Source organism: Clytia hemisphaerica, unplaced genomic scaffold, assembly GCF_902728285.1.
Source record: "Clytia hemisphaerica strain Z4C2 unplaced genomic scaffold, Clytia hemisphaerica genome assembly, whole genome shotgun sequence".
Lineage (NCBI taxonomy): Eukaryota > Metazoa > Cnidaria > Hydrozoa > Leptothecata > Clytiidae > Clytia > Clytia hemisphaerica.
In genome coordinates this window covers 846,695-865,801 of record NW_027103907.1, presented here as the reverse complement: position 1 = coordinate 865,801, position 19,107 = coordinate 846,695, and the positions used below count along the sequence as shown (strand labels likewise).

General features: G+C 35.1%; 3 protein-coding genes across 7 annotated transcripts in view; 2 read left to right on the top strand and 1 right to left on the bottom strand.

Moving 5' to 3' along the window:
- LOC136809065 (uncharacterized) overlaps positions 1-3,566 on the top strand; it is a 63,034-nt gene extending 59,468 nt beyond the window's left edge. For 2 of the 4 annotated variants that reach the window (XM_067065643.1, XM_067065642.1), the window contains exons 34-35: positions 2,044-2,127; positions 2,595-3,566. In XM_067065643.1, coding sequence (XP_066921744.1) covers positions 2,044-2,127; positions 2,595-2,635 — 125 coding nt within the window. In that variant the 3' untranslated portion in view covers positions 2,636-3,566. Of the gene's footprint in view, positions 1-2,043; positions 2,128-2,591 lie in introns of all 4 variants that reach the window. The other 2 variants (XM_067065641.1, XM_067065640.1) reach the window with 1 other exon arrangement.
- Positions 3,567-8,155: 4,589 nt separating this feature from the next.
- LOC136809064 (uncharacterized) overlaps positions 8,156-19,107 on the top strand; it is a 48,924-nt gene continuing 37,972 nt past the window's right edge. The window contains exons 1-5 of one of the 2 annotated variants that reach the window (XM_067065638.1): positions 8,156-8,376; positions 11,361-12,355; positions 12,730-13,124; positions 13,481-13,631; positions 14,200-14,358. In XM_067065638.1, the coding sequence (XP_066921739.1) occupies positions 8,357-8,376; positions 11,361-12,355; positions 12,730-13,124; positions 13,481-13,631; positions 14,200-14,358 (1,720 nt within the window). In that variant the 5' untranslated portion in view covers positions 8,156-8,356. Of the gene's footprint in view, positions 8,377-11,360; positions 12,356-12,729; positions 13,125-13,480; positions 13,632-13,691; positions 13,756-14,199; positions 14,359-19,107 lie in introns of those variants that run through there. The other variant, XM_067065639.1, reaches the window with a different exon arrangement.
- LOC136809082 (uncharacterized) lies at positions 16,032-19,073 on the bottom strand. The gene is made up of 3 exons (XM_067065661.1): positions 19,062-19,073; positions 17,514-18,446; positions 16,032-17,069 (listed from the first exon to the last, which is right to left on the bottom strand). The coding sequence occupies exons 1-3, from the start codon at positions 19,071-19,073 to the stop codon at positions 16,281-16,283; spliced, it is 1,734 nt and encodes a 577-aa protein (XP_066921762.1). The 3' UTR covers positions 16,032-16,280.

Genomic DNA, 19,107 nt, shown 5'->3' with positions numbered 1-19,107 from the left:
TATATTATATGATTGCCACAGCTGCCACGCTTGCCCCGAGAAATTTAGCTGTACCTTAGTGTCTTGCTGTGATTGTTATAATATATGATTGCCACAGCTGCCACGCTTGCCACAAGAAAATCAACCATATCATAGTGTCTCGCTGTGATCTTTATATTATATGATTGCCACAGCTGCCACGCTTGCCCCGAGAAATTTAGCTGTTCCTTAGTGTCTCGCTGTGATCGTTATATTATATGATTGCCACAGCTGCCATGCTTGCCACAAGAAAATCAACCATATCATAGTGTCTTGCTGTGATCGTTATGTTATATGATTGCCACAGCTGCCACATCTGCCATAAGAAAATCAACTATACCATAGTGTCTCGCTGTGATCTTTAAATTATATGAATGCCACAGCTGCCACGCCTGCCACAAGAAAATCAACCATATCATAGTGTCTTGCTGTGATCTTTATATTATATAAATACCACAGCTGCCACACCTGCCACAAGAAAATCACCATATCATAGTGTCTTGCTGTGATCTTTATATTATATAAATGCCACAGCTGCCACGCCTGCCACAAGAAATCAACCATATCATAGTGTCTCGCTGTGATCTTTATATTATATAAATACCACAGCTGCCACGCCTGCCACAAGAAAATCAACCATATCATAGTGTCTTGCTGTGATCTTTATATTATATAAATGCCACAGCTGCCACGCCTGCCACAAGAAAATCAACCATATCATAGTGTCTCGCTGTGATCTTTATATTATATAAATACCACAGCTGCCACGCCTGCCACAAGAAAATCAACCATATCATAGTGTCTTGCTGTGATCTTTATATTATATAAATGCCACAGCTGCCACGCCTGCCACAAGAAAATCAACCATATCATAGTGTCTCGCTGTGATCTTTATATTATATAAATACCACAGCTGCCACGCCTGCCACAAGAAAATCAACCATATCATAGTGTCTTGCTGTGATCTTTATATTATATAAATACCACAGCTGCCACGCCTGCCACAAGAAAATCAACCATATCATAGTGTCTTGCTGTGATCTTTATATTATATGAATGCCACAGCTGCCACGCTTGCCCCGAGAAATTTATCCGTACGCAATAGCTGTGAAATCTACTATTCAACGCTCGCCACAGCTGCCACAGCTGCCACGCCTGCCACGAGAAATTCAGCTATAGGCTCATGGCATGTACTGTGGAAAGTAGTACAATACTATTATAACATATTATATGATTAGTGATGTTATTCTTTACGTAGTGGGTGTAATGTAATGAACTGAAAATCTTTAATGCATATCGACACTTTTTTCAAACGCACGACAGTCTTTTCCAGAATGACGTGAAAAAGAACGGCAGTTTCAGGAGACACACCATATATCGCGACTTAGCCCAAAGTAGGATCAAGACAAACTTTCGATTAGAAGAATCTAATTTTTAAAAACTAGAATTATGACAGTACACTATTTCTTTGAAAAATAAACCCACCATTACCCGCAAATCTGAAAAAGTTATTTATCACTGGAAAGGTTTTGGTTCTTACGCGTCAAGGCAGTAATGGTTCGGAGACCAGACTAGATTCACGCTTTTTACAAGTTTTTCATAAAATAAACGGGCTGATGAATGTCAATCGAGATCAATCTTGATCACAACAACTTTAGCCTGGAGATGGAGGTTTCTTATTTTATATATTGATGGTTAAATATATAGCATGGTTAGGGCTGAGAGTTTGAATTTCCCAGATCCTAATGACGGTTGAAAACACAGCCAATCAAATTCTGTTATTCTTTCACACTTTTTCTTAGAGAAAGCGCAAGTTCCTAAACTTCGTTTTTATGTTAGTAAGTGAAGACAGCGCTAAATTCGAATTTCCCACTGTCAATTTTTTGAAGCAGAAATCTGCCTCACAGCTCGTACCCGTCCTGTATATATACCAGATTATGAAAATACAGCACGGGCCTCCTGTCTACAACAACTTCCGAATGATTATTTCATGATTTTTTTCAATCTTTCTATTTAAATTTCCAGCGATCAAGAAACTGTTAGAAGATTATTTCAAAGAGGAAGGAATTGCAAACATTGAAGCGAAAAAGAAAACGCAAATACCTAAAGGTCAGTGTGTTGATTGAATAATCATGTAATTAACCTGTTCGTCAGTCTTTGAAAAGCTAGAAACATCCTACGGAATCTTTTACAGCTCCCTGTTGAAGGCTTTTTCCTATCCGACATCGGTTTTTTATCGAACTTCCAACTATTAGATATGTTACTTATATTGAATGAAAATCCACCCCATGAATATCGCTTTAAAGAACGTCAAATGTCTTCCGACTGGCGTTATTATGAGACCTCATCCAACAATAAAATATCTCAAAATTGTTTTTGCTGAAAACTCTGAAGGTTTCGTTTATTTTTTCCTGAAAGTAGAAAGTACACGCCAAAAGTAAAGAATTGAAACAACATGATATGTACTCATGAAAAGTATGATCTTTTAACTTTAGCCTTGCCTTTTGGCTCATTAACCACCCCTTTTCATTTTCACCTCTCAAGCTTTCACATCTTCGTCTTCTATTTTTCAGCAGTAACGAAAATCAACTCACAAATGAACAACATGAAACACTAAACAACACTTCCACTTCATAATTTAACCATCATACCATATTATTAACCATTGGCCTACATGAATGATAACGTAGATATCTAATAAAGACACTTCAACCGATTGAATTCCAGTTTTAAAATCATAGTTTAACGACGTTTCTAAATGCATCCTAAATATATGAGCATTTGTCTAATTTATAACCTTTAATTTTGTTAAAGATTATCAGTAATTCATTATTAATTCATTAACCGCGTGATAATAATGTATTTCTTTAGGGAGTTTCTAAACATCAACCAGAAATGGCAATTCTTTCCTACTGACAAGTTCTATCTATTCATACTAAAGGCATCTCATTCAGCATAACTAAAATATTCGGTGTAATAAAGCTTACAGATATCATACTTAATGACCCTGTCAATATTTTTGTCAAATAGTGTCACTTTGTCAAGAAAATGACTGGTTATACTTTAAAGGTCACTTTTTCGTATTTTGAGGACTTGATTTAGACATTCTCTACGTTGGAGAGAGCAGATAAAGTCAATAACCCAAATTTATCTGGTCGCCGGTCGTGGTCGCTGGTCGTGGTCGCCACTTCTGGTCGATGTTTAGAAACTCCCATTGCTTTATTTTTTTATAATTTCGTTATTAACATGCAACATAAAGAATCTTTTTACTGAAGCAATTAAGCAATTAAAGAACTTAAGCAATAATAGAGATAAGGTTACTTGAGGATATTTGGTGCCCGATCAATTGCCATTGGGGTTGGATCAGCAATGTTCTGTATTTATTAATTTCGAAAAGAATAGTATGGAAGGATTTTGTTGAAAATTTTCGAAAAAACGTTTTTTGAACTTTCGACCACCATTCTATTATATGTAGAATTTCTTGAAAAAAAAACCCGAATTTGTTTCTACGATATTTACTATGCTTTGTCTAATCCGAAATCAATAAAAGTGCTAATTAAAAATGTTAATTATAACTTTAAAAATATTTTTACTGAAGATTGTCATCTTGGATAGCTTGAAACTTTGAGAAAGAAATTAAATTAAATCGTTTTCTTTACTTAAACTAGTACGATATTTACTAATTATTTATCGCGGCTACATTCCTTCTTACCCTACCCGGTTCTGTTAATTCTATAGAAGAATCATATCTTTTTAAACATTTACCATACAGTATGTGGCCCCCAAAACGGCGATCAAATTTGAAATTTCTCTCAAATCTAGAAGAAAAAAGGTTTTACAAAAATTTTTGCTGCATGAAAAACTTTATCATCTCTACTTTATTTCCTGGAAGTTCTTTTTCAAAATTTTCAATTTCAACAATATTTTTCAATCGCTTAAAGATAGGTAGCTTTTTTCTAATGGCCCCCAAAACGGAGGTTTGAAATTTTAGCGATTTCTCGAGATATCTTTAAGATATGAATACAAAATTTTGACCATAGTTTTGAAATATGATTTAGAGGGTTTTGGGCATAAATTTATTTGATAAAATTTTTACAGTATACCCCTGGTTGTCAAAATGCAGGTTTGGGGCCCCCAAAACGGAGGTGTAGTTAAAATCAAATTATTAAGCCCAGTGGTGAAATGGGAAAAACTATGAACATATTTGTGTTTTCCCTTAAATTTACGACCCGATGGATGTAAAATTTATGATTTTTATGAAATATTTCAAGATTTTCGATATTGCAAAGTCCAAACTGAAAATTTAGAAATTTTCAAAATGACAATTTTGATAAAACAACGTTTTAATCAAGTTTTTGGAAACAAATCTCGTTTGAAAATAGTTCCATTCATGTATGGAATAGGCTGTGAAAATTTTAGAATAAAAGCTTAACTGAAACTGAAAATATTAAGCTTTAAAGATATTTTTCTCCTATATTTTGCAAAAAATTGACAGAATTTGCCGTTTTTGCTGATTCAGCGAAAAATTTTATATATAATGTTAATTTTTTGTTATAAACTATTAACTCAAGGTGATAGGAATAGTATTCCAAGATTTTTTGCTTTTTCTCATATTTAGAATTTTCGGTTTTGTCAAAGCTGATTCTAGGGCTCCAAAATACTGGTTGACCTTCAAGATGCTATATCTTCTACCCAGCCTCTAAAGTCACAGATGTATTTGCATTTTCTGAACGGCATTAGGTGTAGAAAGTTTCCTATACCCTGTTTTCATAACTTATTTTCAATATCCAAGGAGCTAGAGTGAGTTATATGCAATTTTTAACTAATTTTGGTGTTAAAATATTTCCTTTAGACGCAAATATGTTATTTAGAATCTGTCTCAAACCAGCAAAAACATGCTCATTTTTAAGTATAACCATCATTCTTTCAAAATAAACAAAAATCGTTTAATTCTGATAAATCTACAAGTCAGAATCTTCATTTTAATGAAAACCTCCGTTTTAGGGGCCGTCTCCGTTTTGGGGGCCATATACTGTAATGCCTTTTTATAATCATAACTAATATAAAGTACTATTTATCTTGTGTACATAATACATATCATTTTAAACTCAATGTTTAAAACTATTTTTTAAATTCGATTTTACATAAAGATTATTATTTTCGTATCATAATCTTAAATATTTCTCGGGTTCCAGAAATAGACCCCTCTGATACCACTAAGCTCCCTACAATTTTGATCAATCAATTAACATATAGATAGTATTAAATAAGTTTATCAGAAGAGTGCTCATTGATCACGACTAGAGCGTTTCATAGTAGATGCTACAGCTAATGATCGGTTAGAAATCTAATTTTGAACAGATTACGAGAACTAACCGATGACGTTTACATTCTTTAAAGAGATTTAGAAAATCTTTTGCACATTATGGGGGATATACCAAGAACTTATCCCACACTTAGGAAAAATTTACATACTTTTTGAGGTCAATCCGACGACTTCTCACACACATTATACGGAAAGACTTTTTACAAACGTTCTGGAAATAATTTGAGTATTTTTTACCACCTGTTCTAGGGATGATTTAAGTACATTTTCACTGTTCTTGGAATAATTTTAGGGCAAACACAAAGTCATTCTGAGAAATTTACACTCATTTTTGAGTCTGTCCAACGGCTTTTTACACACATTATGGGGTCATTCCAATGACTTTTCACTTGCATTACGAAGTAATTCCGAGGACTTTCACACACATTGTGGTGTAATTCCGAGGACTTTTAACACACATTCTAATGGCAATCCGAGGACATTTTACACGCATTATGGGGTCATTCCAATGACTTTTTACTCACATTATGAAGTAATTCCGAGGACTTTTCACACACATTATGGGGTCATTCTGTGTACATTTAACACACATTTTATTGGCAATCCGATGACTTTTCACACACATTATGGGGTCATTCCGAGGACATTTTACACACATCATGAAGTCATTCCGAGCAATTTTCACACACATTATGGGGTCATTCCGAGGACTTTTAACACACATTCTAATGGCAATCCGAGGACATTTTACACACATTATGGGGTTATTCCAATGACTTTTCACTTGCATTACGAAGTAATTCCGAGGACTTTTCACACACATTATGGAGTTATTCCGAGGACTTTTAACACACAATATGGAGTTATTCTGATAACTTTTCACACACATTATGGGGTCATTCCGAGGACTTTTCACACACATTCTAATGACAATCCGAGGACTTTTCACACTCATTATTGAGTGTATCTTTGGACTTTTTACACAAATAATGAGGTCATTGCGAGGACTTTTCACACACATTATGGGGTCATTCCGATGATTTTTCACACACATCATGGAGTCATTCCAAGGACTTTTAACACACATTCTAATGGCAATCCGAGGACATTTTACACTCATTATGGGGTCATTCCAATGACTTTTACTCGCATTATGAAGTTATTCCGAGGACTTTTCACACACATTATGGGGTCATTCCGAGGACTTTTAACACACATTCTAATGGCAATCCGAGGACTTTTCACACTCATTATTGAGTGTATCTTTGGATTTTTTACACAAATAATGAGGTCATTCCGAGGACATTTTACACACATTATGGGGTCATTCCGAGGACATTTTACACTCATTATGGAGGCAATCCGAGGACTTTTAACACACATTATGGGGTCATTCCGAGGACATTTTACACACTTTATAGGGTCAATCCGAGGACATTTTACACACATTATGGGGACAATCCGAGGACTTTTCACACTCATTGTTGAGTCTATCTTAGGAGTTTTTACACAAATAATGAGGTTGTTCCGAGAACTTTTCACACACATTAGAGGGACAATCCGAGGACATTTTACACTCATTATGGAGGCAATCCGAGGACTTTTAACACACATTATGGGGTCATTCCGAGGACATTTTACACACATTATGAGGTCATTCTGAAGACTTTTAACACACATTCTAATGACAATCCGAGGACATTTCACACACATTATGAGGTCATTCTGAGGACTTTTCACTCACATTATGATATATGAAGTCATTCCGAGGACTTTTGACACTCATTCTAAAAGCAATCTGAGGACAATTTGCACACTTTATATAGGGACAATACGAGGGATTTTTAATACAACTAAAATGAAAAGACACGGGGCAAGGGTATCACCTTGCAAAGATACCTACTAAGATGGGAAAGGTATCTGTTTCGCCGTTTGTCGTCTGAACAGAAGATGGAATGAACAATCCTAGGATTTTTTGCATGCTTTATGGACTTTTTGAAGTTTGAAATCAGAAGTTTAGCCAACTCTCATTATAATAGAGGTTTGATAACAAAGGCAAATTCTGGTTACTATATGCCGACACATTTGTACTCTAAAGACCATTGCTCTATTAGAGAATCTTCCCAGGTCGGCGCACTGTTTTGATCTTTTTCAACCAAAATTTAGACTGATATTCAATGAGTAGTGGTTGGATAAGGCAAGACAACCGCGCCAAAATCGCCATATGCATAAGAATTAATATTAGAATATAGATGCTTTCGCCTTAGTGTTTAGGCAAAAAGCACAGTAGCTTTGAATGTTTTGGTTGGATGACCAGGTCAGATCATGACATTAGCTTCATCCCTAAAGAGGTTGGCAGAAGACGTTTGTTATAAGATTTTAAGGTTTAACGGCTTTATTCTGTTAAACATTTGAATCATTGAAAGAGCTTTGAACTTTTAATCGCGTTGCAAAAAGTTATGAGAAGTTCAGATACAGTAAAACATTATATTGATTCCTGCTTGAAACCTGTCTTCGATGTCTCTGATACGATATCCCGTGGATTAGAAAGAGCAACCTCAATAGACAAAGAATTGTTTAAAATAGAGCTTTTGGATCTTTATAGGATTATCCACACTTTCCAATCCGACTCTATTCAAATGCATAACTTTTCAGAAAACAAAAAATGCAGAAATCACTTCTTCAAATATGTTTCCATTTGGTTGTCATCTTTTTTGTAAACTTCACAAACTTTGCAGATTATTTCTTTCTTTCTTTTTATTTGCAAATATCTTTGTTATGCTTGATTGCATCGCCTTGATAATTTATGCTAATTTACGACTGTTTTAGTACAATTACAGACATTTAGACATTTTTCGATTTTTTGCAAAGGATTTTTCTGGAGTTTTGAAAGTACTTGGAAAATTTTGGTCTTTGAAAAATGTTTATAAATTGGCATTGGTTTTTGTAAAACGTTTTGTTTATTTATTTTTCTTGAATTGAGTAAAATTAGGTTGAAATTGTCAATGAAAGATGAATCCTACTGGAAACAGGTATGACCCCTTACACCGCACCCCCCCCCACCCATTAAAAAAAACACATCTTGGAAAGGTTTTCGTAGACCTAATGGGACCCTCTACTTATTTAGAGTTTCGGTCATTAAAAGCACTCTCCCCATTTAAAAAAACACATCTTGGAAAGGTTTTCGTAGACCTAATGTGACCCTCTACTTATTTAGAGTTTCGGTCGTTAAAAGCACCCTCCCCATTTAAAAAAACACATCTTGGAAAGGTTTTCGCAGACTTAATGGGACCCACCATGGTTGGGCAACGAGAAAATTTTGGAATTTTAAGGGTAGAAATCTGCCATATTAGCCTACATTTTGATAGAATGTAAGAGATAATAAATTCAATAGAAAAATTCTTAACTTATTAACCAAAACAATAGTTTCCTAATTAGCCTCCCAGAACTTTAGTGTAGCCCTTCAGCTCCCCCCACTTTTTTAGGCCCCCCCTGAGTTTAAAAAATGAGACAGCTCCCACCCACTTTTAAGCCAATTTGAGATTTACACCCCCCCCAAATAAGTGGGGGGGGGGGCGGAGCCATGCCTCTACTTATTTAGAGTTTCGGTCGTTAACCCTATTAGCCCCAGGGGGGGGGGTAGAATCTACCACGCTGGAGTTCTTTTGTTTATATCTCGGAGAAAAATTTTTTAAACGACTTGAAACTTTCTGACTTTTAATAAAATCTTATTAAAAGTACTTGTGCAAAATTTTAGGGTCATAGGTTGTCCAGATCAGGTTTTATGACTTTATTGTGAAACATGACATAAAACCCAGCTAAAATCGCTTAAAACTCAAAATTTTAAAGTGCTGATAACTTCTAAACTATTTATTCAATCATTTTCAAATTTTGACACGTGATAGACATTGATAATACAAATTTGAAAAATTAAAAAAAAAAAATTGAAAATGATGACGTCATCATTTATGACGTCATCATATTTTGAAAATTTTACTCATCTTCAGCATAGATTTTAAGAAATAATTTTCATGGAAATTGCAAAACAGGCAATTAAGTTAAAGAACAGCCTTTTACCTTTCAGAATCTTTAAACAGAATTTAAATATCTTTATTGGTTCGACTGTAATAGACACTTTTGTAAACCATATATTTGGGCTTTTATCTGACAGGTGGAAATCTTGTGATGACGTCATCGGTTTTTAAATGACGTCATCAATTTTTTTTTTCTTCCTGGAAAATTGTATCATGATGGAGAACATCTGTACCAAATTTCATGGCCATAGCTCTTCTAGATCGAAAATAATCGTAGACCTAATGTGACCCTCTACTTATTTAGAGTTTCGGTCGTTAAAAGCACTCTCCCCCCATTTAAAAAAACACATCTTGGAAAGGTTTTCGTAGACCTAATGTGACCCTCTACTTATTTAAAGTTTCGGTCGTTAAAAGCACCCTCCCCATTTAAAAAAACACATCTTGGAAAGGTTTTCGTAGACCTAATGTGACCCTCTACTTATTTAAAGTTTCGGTCGTTAAAAGCACTCTCCTCATTTAAAAAAACACATCTTGGAAAGGTTTTCGCAGACTTAATGGGACCCTCTACTTATTTAGAGTTTCGGTCGTTAAAAGCACTCTCCCCATTTAAAAAAACACATCTTGGAAAGGTTTTCGCAGACTTAATGGGACCCTCTACTTATTTAAAGTTTCGGTCGTTAAAAGCACTCTCCCCATTTAAAAAAACACATCTTGGAAAGGTTTTCGCAGACTTAATGGGACCATCTACTTATTTAGAGTTTCGGTCATTAAAAGCGCCCGCGGTAAGAAATAAAACTTGCATACTGGAAACGTATATAGAATTTTGAGCGATCTTTTCTAGATTAAGTAGGATCTAAACACACAAATAAACCCTATGCTTTACCAGCTGAGTCATTACATTTTCTTGTATAATTTTACCTCGTGAAATTTATACTTATTTCTTTAAAGATGGCTACGGTTATTCAATTTGTTTGGAAGATTTTATTTTTTAGTTTGAACTAGAAACATTTGTCATTGATTTTATTACAGTGACTATTTCCTTACATATTCTTAAAAGAATGAGTTTTCAAATTTATCGAAATTTCAAAATACCGTAAAAGTGTTAGTCATCGATTTTGGTATCATTGGAAGCTACACGTTTTTCATTAGAACATCCAAAATCTTTGAAGCCTATCCGAGTTTTAAGTTTTTTGAGTTCTAAACCTAAAAATGTTCTTAACACGTTCTTATTTTCACCATTTTGTTGGTACTTTTGTCCATTCTCCTAAGAAATCGGTTGTATTAGAGTATGTAAAGCCTTAAAGTGTTCTTAACTTGTTCGTAACATTTTGGCCGCATCGAAGTCCTATGCTCTTATAGCTTGTTCTTAATAAAAATAGAAACTCTATTTGTTTACTTTTTCTAAGAAGTCTACACTTTTGAAGTGGTCAGGAGCTTTGTCTTCTGAACCCTTGAGAACCAAGTTTTCGTCGAACTTAATAACGGATGAAATGAACTAGCCTGGTATTTGTCTTTTTAATAAACTGGTGAATTTTGGTTGAACCCCAACTACTTTTTTCATATTTTTCTTTTTCTCTCAATATACTTCGGTACTTCAATAAAGATTTAAAGTGGCTTAAAATCATCATTATAAACATTTATAAAATCCGAGGCTGCATTTATTATTGATGTGTGCTTAAATATAGAATTTCCAGGCGGTAATAGCGGCAGGGACAAAGAAATTTCTTGTTTCTTGTCTTGCGACTTCTCATTTGGGTACTCTTTCTAATTCGAATCTATGTTATCTGAATCTCTCTATAATTCGAACTCAAATATTGGTCCCCTCTGCTGGAATGTCGTATAAATTACTCTCTGTAATTCGAGTCTTTCGTAGAAAATTCTTGGACCCTCAAAGATCGAACTAGAGAGAGTCAACTGTATTTTTAATAACCAATTTTCATCTCTCTCACCCGATTCTTAATTCTCAAAAATTTTCTTCATAGATTTTGGATAATATGCGTCTCTACTGTGGTCTCTATAATCATGGTCATCCAATCAGCTTTCGCTAATCATCTCAACAACCAATCAATGATCAGTGAAAAGGACAATGAGATATTTACTATACCACCTGACAAAGAGCTTTTTCTATTCGACACGGCGCACGATTTCAGTTCTTTCGACAGTCTTTCCCGAGTCATAGGCATTCGGAGTTCGATATACCACATCAGAAAAAATGAGACTTTTTCTACTACAGTATCGGCAGCTAAGAGAGATGCGATCGAAACGAAACAGGAATCAGTAACTGACTTTTTATATTCCGTAGAACATTCATCTAGGCACGAAGAATTCTTAAAAAATTTGAAATTCCTAAACGATGGTGCTAAATCGTTAAAGCGACATCAAGTTGAAAGAAGTCTTGGCGGAAGCTCTAATCCAAATAATAATCCGGGCGCTCAAATAACCGGACATTCCACTAGAGATAATACGGAAGCATCCGCTGATGAGGACGAAAGCAATTACTCTGATACGGAAATGGACGATCTGGGTGATTCCCAAGATGACGAAGACGAGGAGGATTCCTCGGAAATGAGTACTGGGGATACCCCAGATGAAAACACGTATAAAGAGCATTCCCCTTATGAAACTGAACCCACAGAATCACCAAAAGTTCAGAATATGTTCAAACCAAAGCAAGGAGATGTCAGTAGCTCCAATGAACAATATAAGAGTCAAGGAGGGTCTTCCTCTTCCCAATTGAGTCAGCTATCACAAAATACAGAGGTATCACCTTACAAGCCAGAAGCTTCCAGCTCACCTGTAGTTAGCAGTAGTCAACAAACATCATCATCTAGCAGTAGCCCATACACTGATTCAAGTCCATACCAAGGGTCTACAGGCTACTCTGCTTCATCCAGTTCTGCTCAAAGCGCAAGTCAGAGCTCGTCACCTTATGTAGAACAAAGACCAGCCTCTTCGTCGTCAAGTAGCTCTTATAAAGGTAAGATGATGAAAACTAGATCGAATTCTACAACAATTCAAGAAAATTTGATTTTTTTCAGTTTTCTATGATTTTGATGGTGATTTTTATTTCTAAAATCCGAACAATCGCTTTAAAGCATGACTTAACTTATTACCTTTAACCAATGCTTCAATTCTAATTGATGTCCACTTTAAGTACAGGTACTTTCATTTCCCACTTTTGGATGGAAAGTTTTATCATTTCAATGTATTTTCGACGGTTTTCTTACGCAGCTTCTAAAAAGGGAAGAAGGCTTCATCCGCCTCTCACAATTTTTAAAGAAATTTAAATGCTTTATCAGCATAAAATGCGCTTACTTCGTATATCATCATAAACATTTCTGTTGTTTTTAGAGCCCGCAAATAACCCGTATGAAGGTCAAAGTCAACAAGCAGAGCCTGATCAATCAGCTTCATCTTCTCAACCAATTCAATCTAGTCCTGAATCTCAGCTTGATCTCTCAAGTCAAAGCAGTTATAAACCTGAGTCACAATCTAGCTCTGCAGCCCAGCCTCCATCGAGTCAATCTGAGTCACAATCTTCCAGCTCTGAGAGCTATGAGCCTGAAGTGCAGACATCAAGCTCTGCAGACGTATCTCAATCGAGTAGCAGCTCTTCAAGCCAACCTGAATCGCAAGCTGATCTACCAAGTCAAAGTTCTGAGCCTGAGGTTGAGCCAAGCTCAAGTTCCCAAATGAGTCAACCTCATAAGAAAGAAACACAAGGAACTCTTGATAAACAAAGCAAGGTATAGATTTATTCCTCGCTTGAAAGATTAGACTCTACCTCTGGGTTAACTTTGCTTTTTTGATAACGCTGAGTGTAGTGAAGTATACTAGAAACACTTAATGAAGGTCACCATTTTTAATAAATATCACCTCATTCAGATGAGCATAAACAGCAATTAGGCTAAATGAGCTACCAATTTGATAGATCTATGAATTTCTAAAAGACGTTTTATTTTGTGGTCCATTTGTTAATTCTAATGAAAATTTTATCTTACGTTCTAGAGTTTTAGATTAACAATCCCGATAAGTTGATTTTCTGTTACATTCTAAATAACCTCATAATCCCTCTTGAAAAAGTACTACTTTTCCTTTTTAGAGTCACTCACAAGACGATCCTTCCGATGCTTATGCCAATGTTGATGATGAAGAAGACGATCTCGATGAAGAAGAACTCGTTGAAAGTGAAAAAGTTTTTGCTGATGATGGTGAAGATTCGTTTGATGAAGATGATGAAGATGAAAACGAAGGTTTGCTTAAAAGAATTTGTTTTTATATATAAATTGAGTGAAGAAGAACTTGTTGAAAGTGAAAAAGTTTTTGCTGATGATGGTGAAAATTAGTTCGATGAAGATGATGAAGATGAAAACGAAGGTTTGTTTTGAAAGAATTTGTTTTTATACATAAATTGAGTGAAGAAGAACTCGTTGAAAGTGAAAAAGTTTTTGCTGATGATGGTGAAGATTCCTTTGATGAAGATGATGAAGATGAAAACGAAGAGCCGTCGAAGAGAGTCATACTGAAGGACTGACGTGCAAATCCGACGGTCGTTTGAAATTTTCCGCATGTTTTTTGCTGGTTATTGAATGGTTTTGATTTGTTTTTGCAAACATCTTGTTGATTTTCTGGTTCACTGTTATATTTTTGGATATTATGAGTTCTCAAATAATTACCGTCAGATAAAGATAAATACGGGGGTCTTCCCGAGTTAAAATTAGCTGATTTGGCAAGAAACTTAATTATTTAAACTATACTGATGACATAAATGAAACTAATGAACTTTCAGATTCAATGAGCAATTCGTTTTATAATTTACAGACATGGAAGAGAACGAGTTCATAGAGCCTCCTTCAACGTCATCTTCAGAGCAAACATCCTCCTCATTGAAGAACTATGGCAGCAAAGATGAGGAGAGTGAAGAAGAGGAGGAAGAATCTTACGCTGATGAAGATGATGAGGAAAGTGAAGATGAAGAAGGTTTGTTAAGTTGTTATTTCTTCAAATTAACAAATTTAGAGTCGCAAACTTCCACCTGTTTTACCAGAACATAATCCACACATCATTGTTAAAAAGCATCAGTTGACATACTGTATTTTCTCAAATGACCACTGCGTTACTCTGTAGATTTTTAAGGTTCCAAGTTTGGTTTTCAGATGGGGTGCTTATTAGAGGGCGGCATTCTTTCATATTTTCAAGTACCCATTCCAAAGACCTGTTTTTAAGCAAGAGCATAAATCTTACTACAATACTTCTGTTTTGTACTGGCTTGAAGTGAACTTCAATTGAAATTCATACTTATTTTCATAAAATATTTAACATCCGCAAGGATGGATCTTAAGCATAAAATGGCTAGCAAGCCTTTGAAATTATAAAAAGCACCTCTCTTTTGAGTGGTCTTCGAGTTATAGAGACTCTGTAGTATACGAAAACAGGAAAAAGGAGGGATATTAAATTTGATATTCTTAACAGTTCATGATCTGGAAATTTTTCGAAAATTGCTGATTGTACAAAAATCTGATTATATAGTACCCAAAAACTATTTATATATAAAAGTACTCAAATTACCTATGTTCTAAAATATGTTCAATACCAAGAAGATCAAATTATAAGCCCTTCATTAATAAATGGTAAGAAAAATCAATAGTTACTACTCTTTAAAGAGTTTTTGATATTTTTAAAAAGGGAATTTTAACTTGGCAACTACTGAACCAAATTTTAAAAACGTTCTGTGAGACTATTATATATCTAATATAAGTTACGTTAAGCGCTCCCAAGATAGTGTGGCAAACATGGAAAGCTTTATTAGGTCAGAAAAAAAATCTATTGATATTTATTGATTTTATTGATAAGAAAAGAGAGGTGTAAGAAAAAACTATACAAGCTATTTAAAGGGACATAACATAACAGTACTTGCGAAATTTGTAAACAAACTGTATGCAGCGGATACAAAATCAAAACAAATGTCACATGTCAAAATAAAAAATCAAACCAAATATGGCTAATTTTAATTGTTCAATTCCTTGTTTTACAAGTTTTTTTTGGACACGTGATTTTAATTGTTCTCTTTAATGACACGTGGTTCGCGCAATGTTTACATTTTACTACTTTAATGTCCCTTTAAGCTTCAATGAAAAAAGGAGTTTTTTAGGCTTTGCGGAATCAAACCACAAAATGGTGAAACTAAAAACATTTCAAGAACATAAATCTTGAAACTGAAAGAGTCAAGAACTTTCAAAGGCTTATAAAAAGTGTAGTTGGAATGGCGTAAATTTCTAAAATATCTAAAAAGTAAACATGTACCATATATACGAAGACTAATATGAAAAAAAAAGTTAAGTTAATTTACCAAAAAAACAAAATTGAAAGCTTACAATCGAATGCAGCCGACGATGTGTTCCGATGTGTTCTGAGCGTATGTTTCAGTTAAAAATTTAAAGGGGCAGCCAACTAAATTTCAAATAATCCTAATATCTTTCCAAATATGTTTTTAGGGTCAGAAAAATCATTTGATAGTAGTTTCAAGCAATTGAATTACAAGAGAGAGCAGAACAGGAATAAACAGTAAAAAGAAGAGTAGTGCGATAAACGCTTTTCACATTGAAGGAGATTTTCTAAAGCTTTAATCGATTTGAGATATATTTTAACTAAGGATGCCTAGCTGTGGTACCCCGAATTGCACTAATAGAAATGTCGCGGGATCAAATCGAAGTTTCCATACTTTACCAGCAGAACAACTTAAAGACCCGAAACGAAAAGGTCTGAGACAGAAATGGCTTGCACAGATAAAGCGTCAAAATATTCCAAAAAGTAAATATTCCAAAGTACATATTTTCAGATCATTTTGAAGCATTTGAAAGAGACCTGAGGATAAGAGTTTTACAATATCAAAATATAAGATTTTATTTAGATTTTTTACAATGGTCACTTAGCTTATAACATTTACGGTCCCGTGAGGGTATAGCAAGATAGAAATTATCTTCTTTTTCAACAACAATGAGGTTAGTGGTGCATCTCATGTACACGTTACATGGATGAAAATCAACTTTCCCGTCATCTTTTCTTTTTCCGATATAGACGATGATATTTGGCCACTCAAAGCCGTAGATGAAATCATAGCTCCTGACAACTAAAACATTTCCATCCTTGAGGTGTTGATACGGACTTTCACCAACCATGAAATTGTTTTCTCCATCTGCTGAACTATATCCTTTAGGATTCATGCTTGGGTTATTCAATGTTTCTTTATATTTGGACTGAGATCCACAAATAACTAAAACACCACTATTAGTTAGTTGTCGCATTTTCTTCATCGCTTCTTTCACCGTATCAGCGTATATGGGGGCAAGGCCGTTTGGGAAGTTAGGTGGTGGATATTTCAAACCAAAACTGTAATTAAAACCATCAAAGTTCAATGCTGAGTTTACTATAGACTTTGGGTTGCGTAAGTTGGTTGAAAGTTCGAATTTCGTAAAATCATCATACACTGAAAAGTCTCCATAAATTGAACTTTTATCCCAACCTTTAAAGAAAGCGTGGTGACCGTATGCGTCAGATGCAATCCAAACGACGTCAATTTCTTTTAAGTCGTTCATCATTTCTGTCAATTCATTACCGGAAATATCACATTCGTCCATAAAAAGTGCGTTAATATTTTTCTTTTGAATAAAAGAAGCCAAGCTGACGAGGTCCTATGATAACGAGAAAAAATAATTTGGGAGGCTGCTATGTATCTTCTCGTAACAAATTAAGCCGCTTTCTTTGTGAAATAATAGAATAGTTGTTAAGAATGAGATTAGATGAATTTGGTATTTCAAATTTCATGCTGTCCGCATGGACAATAATCATCAGCCAAAAAAATTCTCAACAACTCAGTCTCAGCCTCAAGTCTTGGTAATTTAAAACAGCTCTGATCAACGAGGACTTTTGAGACTAAAGATGTTATAAATCTAAACTTTTCATCATCAGAAAAAGGAAAGGCTAACTTAAATTTTGAGCAACCATAACTTTAAATTTGAAAGGCATAAACATTTGAAAGACCATCGGAGAATCTTTAGTTTGAAATTGATTCCTTCTTTTTTGTCACAAATGACACTTTTCGAAAGAGATGGTGATATTATTTAGAATTATCTTACCTCCTCCGTGTAGTCCAGCCCTTTGACAAACACACCATGCTCCTTTTCAAGATCCTCCTTCAATTGCCATTCCCATAAAGTTTCTTTCCCTGAGATAGATCGTGTTACAACATACAATATCCTGCCTTTGTATTTGTTAATTCCGTTCAACTGTTTGGCTTTTTCTAGCAATAAGAAAGATTTTCCGCAGCCCCAGCCACCGTAGAGCAATACATTATCGAACTGAGGATCGCGAGCTTTCATGACGGGGAGCTGTTTCTTACTGTAGAATAAGATATTGTCCGTGGTACATACGGTATCAATGGCTTCGGTGATGTAATCCACCCAATTCGTTGTTGTGATGGGTGCAGTCTTCGAAGAGTGGAGAGCGAAGATGACGATTCGTAAAACATCCTTAAGTTGATTGACAGGGGGTACGTAGGGGATACAAGCTGGTATGATTGGGTATCTTCTGAAGATGTTTGAAAGCCAGCCTTTCAATTCAGTGTCTAGATTGATGTAATGCTGAGTGCCATAAAGCTCCGTATCGTTCTCCACACAAACCACAGGGAAGAACGTCCAACCTGGTCCGAGTTGATCACTCAGCCTTTCCTCGATCAGTTCATAATATCTGTCAAGTTGTCCAAAGGCCTTGGAAGAAAGTTTGCGTTTGACTTCAACACCAATAACCAATTTTCTGGACCAAGAGAAAAGAAGAACGTCAAATTCTTGTTGCATTCGGTTGTTGACATTAATATGAAAGTCGAGAGAATTGAGAATTACAGTGTCTTGGAGAACTTCATCATCTTTAAGGGAAAAAAGGTGGTCGCAGAACATATGCTCAGCTTTTTCACCAATTTCATTTGGTTCGAATCTGAAATACCATTGCATGACGGAATTGTTCGGCGGGTTTTGTTTGATCAACTTTTCTATCGCCTTCTTAAAGCTCTTGGCCTGTAAAAAGAAACAATAAAAGTTTTTAAGGAGGTCACAAAGAACAGCAAATATGTTGATTTAGTGAACAAGCTCGATTTAATTTCTATTTCGCTGGACTAACAATTCTTATCGTGGTCGCGCGCGGACCGTAACAGTAACACTTGAAAACTCAAAGGATTTAATCACCTTGGTAATTGTTTCAAAACAAGGCAGTCGTTGTACTCAAAATAATTTATGAAAAGGCCTATTGTATCAATCGCAATTTAGCGTTGAAGAGCACTGTTGTCGTTTTATGCCCCACGAATAAAATGAAAATTGGGCTAAGTAGCTAGAGTCGAACCCTTTTTCTAGGCTTTTTTGACATTTCCAATGAAAAAAGTCTGAGGTCTATTAATTTTGAACACGTCCTGAAAGTTTCAAGTCATGGGGAATATTTAAATTCTTAAACGAGATTTGAAAGATTCGATCTACTTGTCTTTTGTATAAAAAGCTTCCAAAAACCACTGGAGTGAAGTAAAGAATATGAATTTTAGTTGTATCTTTCTTCGCGGTTATACAGGGCTGATTAGCACTGTATTTGTGAGCGCGTTTACCTCGCACTTTCTTAATTTCTTTCCCCGATAAACTCATTACTTGATAGACCATCTTGATCTGTTAAATGTTTGTTCTTTGATTGTCC